The sequence below is a fragment of the Octopus bimaculoides genome, chromosome 9, assembly GCF_001194135.2.
Source record: "Octopus bimaculoides isolate UCB-OBI-ISO-001 chromosome 9, ASM119413v2, whole genome shotgun sequence".
NCBI classification, from domain to species: Eukaryota; Metazoa; Mollusca; class Cephalopoda; order Octopoda; family Octopodidae; genus Octopus; species Octopus bimaculoides.
In genome coordinates this window covers 56635883-56640452 of record NC_068989.1, presented here as the reverse complement: position 1 = coordinate 56640452, position 4570 = coordinate 56635883, and the positions used below count along the sequence as shown (strand labels likewise).

The following is a 4570-nucleotide window of genomic DNA, read 5'->3' as shown; positions in this document are numbered from 1 at the left end:
TCCCCTACCCTGGGTTTTATCGATCTTATAGCGCATAAAGATTGTGTAGTGTGTGCAGGTTGTAGGCATTGTTTTGTTTATGAATTCTGCCAAATGCAAGCTTTCTTTTCAGGTACACGACACTGCTTTTCCCCATCCCAGGGTCTCACAGGCACACACCTCCAACACCCACACCATCAGAATTGGCACTCTCAACGTTGGCACACTGAAAGGTAGGTCTGGTGAGATTGTTGAGATGCTTGAACAGAGACCCGTAGATTTGTGCTGCATCCAAGAAGTAAGGTGGAGAGGAGGTTCCGTGAGGTTCCTCACAGGCAAAGAACACAGGTACAAGATTTTCTGGGCAGGGAACACTGACGGGGTCGGGGGCGTGGGAATACTTCTAGCAGAGAAATGGGTCGATAAGGTAATCGAGGTAGTCAGAGTATGTGACAGAGTACTTAAGATTAGACTAGTGCTTCACCATAGGTTAGCTACCGTCATCTCGGCCTATGCCCCTCGACTGGGGCTACTGGATGGGCAGAAAGACCAATTCTACAACACCCTCTTGCAAACTACCTCATTGAAGAATGGCAGGAACCTTCTCTTTGTGGCTGGTGATTTCAATGGTCGTGTTGGACGACATGCAGGGGACTTCCATGGCATACATGGAGGCTACGGCTTCGGTTCTGCAATGAGGAGGAACCAGACTGCTGGAGTTCTGTGATGCAAATGATCTTATGGTTTGCAATACCAACTTCAGGAAACCTGCCTGTCACCTAGTCACCTACCGTTCCAGCAGACACACTAGCCAAATCGACTACATACTCGCCAGAAATAGGGAAAGAAGGCGGCTTATAAATGCCAAAACCTTCCCTGGCGAAGAATGTACCCCTCAACACAGATTAGTAGTTAGTGACTTCAGGATCAAGGCAAAATGGATGCCCAGAAGTAGACCAGCTTGGAGGAGAAGGGTTTGGAAGCTTAAAGATCCTGCAAATGGACAGAGATTTAGAGACATATTACTTGAATCATTTGACGAAATAGAAGGGGAAGTGTAATCAACTTATCCCCTCCTCAACAACTGCTGCCCTTGTGGCAAAATTTGAAACCATTTGTGGTGGTGGTGGTGGTGGTGGTGGTAATGGTGGTGGTGTGTGTATGTGTGTGTGATAAGCTGACAAGATCATTAGCATGTTGGACAAGATGCTTAATGATATTACTTCCACCTCTTTACAAATTCCACCAAAGTAGACCTCACCTTTTTAAATTTTCAGGTATAATAAAATAAGTTGAACCCCAGGGTCAATGTAATCAGCTAAGCACTCTCCATGAAATTGCTGGGTCTGTGCCAAAATTAGAAATTTTTACTCTTGTTGTTGCTGTTGTTATTGTGTGCTGATCACTATTTCTATTATTGTAGGTGTTGCAGGTAAAACTTGTGTTGTCTGTTCATATATAGAATTTAACAAAATAACTGACATTGCAAAGCAAGTCCTCATGAACAGAAACAATGACAAATGCAAAGATTTAACTCCTGAAGACATCAATCTTGAAAACCCCACTGCTCAAGAGTCATCCAAATTAGAAAATTGTCCAGTACATAGTAACCAGTACATTGATGTATCTTGTGGCACTCTAAGTGGTTCAGTTAATGTTACCCTTCTTGGAAATGGTAAGTTATCTTCTTAATATTAATTGAGAACTAAGGTGGTGAGCTAGCAGAATTGTTATCACACTAACAGAATCATTATCACACTTTAGCCCCTTGTGGGCAATAAAGAAATAAGAATCGTTATCACACTAGGCAAAAGGCTTAGTGGATTTGGTAGACAGAAAATGAAAGATGTCTGTCACATGCGCACTTGTGTGTGTGTGTGTGTGTGTGTGTGTGTGTGTGTGTGCCTACCTGTGTTTGTCACCCACCACTGCTTGACAACCAGTGTTGGTGTGTTTACGCTCCATAACTTAGTGGTTCAGCAAAAGAGAATGATAAACTAAGTACCAGGCTTAAAAAAAAATAAGTTTTGGGATAAATTTGTTCAACTAAAATTCTTCAAGGTAGTTCCCCAACATGGCCACAGACTAATGACTGAAACAAGTAAAAGAAAGATCAAAGATTGTTTTAATGTCCCTACTTGCATGGAAGTTTATTTGAGCCAGATCTTTCTATGACCAGATGTCTTTCCAATCATTGACACTGAATTTTTTCCAAGCAAGGTAATATTTCTCCAGTGGCCAAACATTTTTGCAAAATATTCAAAATGAACAACATTCATTTATAATAATCACATAATTTTAAAACAAAAAGACACAAACATACACACACTCTCACAAGCATACATACATGCATACATATGACAGGCTTCTTCCAGTTTCTATCTCTCAAATGCTCGCACAACACTTTCGTTAACCAGGGCCTATAGTAGAAGACACTTACCTAAGGTGCCACACAGTGGGACTGAACCCAAAACCATGTGGTTGGGAAGCAACTGTGCCTATATAACTGTTATAAATATGATGTACACAGATACATACACTCACACACACATGTACACACGCACATATATGTGTGCACTAGCACACAATGTCTGATATTCAATCAACTGGATTATCTGACTCTGAATTAACCTGTTAGTGGTCAAGCATTTCACTAACCTGTGTACTTTTAATGTAATTCTCATGCAGAATCAATGTGAGACTATGTGACAAAGTTGTAGCTTTTGACTTATGATTACAATCTACCCAGTGTACTGCTATAAAATTTCTATCCACCCAATTTTACTCACAAGTTATGGGTGGATCCAAGGGTATAGAAAATAACTTTTGCCTAATATGCTATACAGCAGGATTGAACAGAGAATACTGTAGTTGTAGAGTAAAAACTTTTTAACTATTACAGTCAAATTGTGTCTACATATATATCATCATCATCGTTTACTGTCCATTTTCCATGCTGGCATGACTTGGATGGTTCGACTGGGGTGTGGAAAGCCAGGAGGCTCCACCAGGCTCCAGTCTGATCTGGTAGTGTTTCTACAGCTGGATGCCCCTCCTGATGCCAACCACTCCGAGAGTGTAGTGGGTACTTTTTACATGCCACTGGTACAGTGGCCAGAGGAGGCTGGCAATGACCACGATCGGTTGGTGCTTTTTATGTGCCACCAGCACGGAAGCCAGTCATGGCAGCGCTGGCATGAGTACAAACTGGATCACTCTGCCACAGAAGGTCTACAGAATATAAAGCAGGCCTTTGGTAACGGTTTTGTTGACATCAAAACTGTTCATAGCTGGTTTCAAAGCTCTCATTCAGGAGATGATAGCCTTGAAAATAAACCAAGGAGTAGGCCAAAATCAGTTATACGGCATGATGGATTAAATGCTTTGGTTGAACAAAATCCGAGAACAAAGGTTCAAAAACATTCATCAGAACTCCAGACTTCTCATACAACTGTTTTTGGACACCTGTAAAAAATTGGAAAAGTCAAAAAGACAGATAGGTTTATTCCACATCAACTGAATGAGATTAAAAAAAACAGACGCCTCGAAGTGTGCTTCTTACTGCTTTCTCGACTGGAAAAAGACCATTTTTGCATCAAATCATTACTTGTGATGAGAAATGGATACTCTTTGACAACAGCAGGAGAACATGATAGTGATTAGATGCAGAAGAGTCACCTAAATATTACCCAAACCCACCATTGCACTAAAAAGTTAGTGGTGTGGTCACCATATGGTGGTCTGTGAAGGGAGTTATTCATTATCCATTTTTGCAACAAGGAAAAATGGTAACAGCAACATTGTATTGCCAGGAAATTGATTATATGCATGAGAATTTGAAAAAAAAGCAACCCAGACTAGTGAATAGAGATGGCCCAATTTTGCTCCCCGACAATGCACGCCCTCACACTACTCAAGCTATGGTCCAAAAGCCTGAATTATGAGATTTTGCAACATCCTCCCTATTCCTCTGATATCTCTCCTACTGATCATCACTTATTTAAGCATTTTGAGCTTTTCATAAGCAATAAAACATTCTTAAATAGAGAAAAGGTAATTGAAGCATTCGGACAGTTTATCATAGCAAACGATGAATTTTTTTTTAAAGATGGAATATATGACTGAGAGAAACATTGGGTAAACATCATAAATGAACATGGATCATACGTTGATTAAATAAATCAGTTCTCTAACACTTCTGAAACATTTGATTGTTACTTTTCAAATATGACATTTCATTTGGTGCTATGGGGGTGTTCATTGACATTTTTCTCAAAATATACAGGGTGCAGTTGGTATTTGAGGACACATGCACTTTTAGTCATTATTTTATTTGACTAATTTCTATTGAACTTCTCATCATCATCATCATCATCATCGTTTAACGTCCGCTTTCCATGCTAGCATGGGTTGGACGATTTGACTGAGGACTGGTGAAACCGGATGGCAACACCAGGCTCCAGTCTGATTTGGCAGAGTTTCTACAGCTGGATGCCCTTCCTAACGCCAACCACTCAGAGAGTGTAGTGGGTGCTTTTACGTGTCACCCGCACGAAAACGGCCACGCTCGAAATGGTGTCTTTTATGTGCC

General features: G+C 40.7%; 1 protein-coding gene across 1 annotated transcript in view; it reads left to right on the top strand.

The window, feature by feature from the left end:
- LOC106873119 (uncharacterized) overlaps positions 1-4570 on the top strand; it is a 17085-nt gene that overhangs the window by 7489 nt on the left and 5026 nt on the right. The window contains exon 2 of the mRNA XM_014920347.2: positions 1403-1654. Within this exon, the coding sequence (XP_014775833.1) occupies positions 1403-1654 (252 nt within the window). The remainder of the gene's footprint in view (positions 1-1402; positions 1655-4570) is intronic.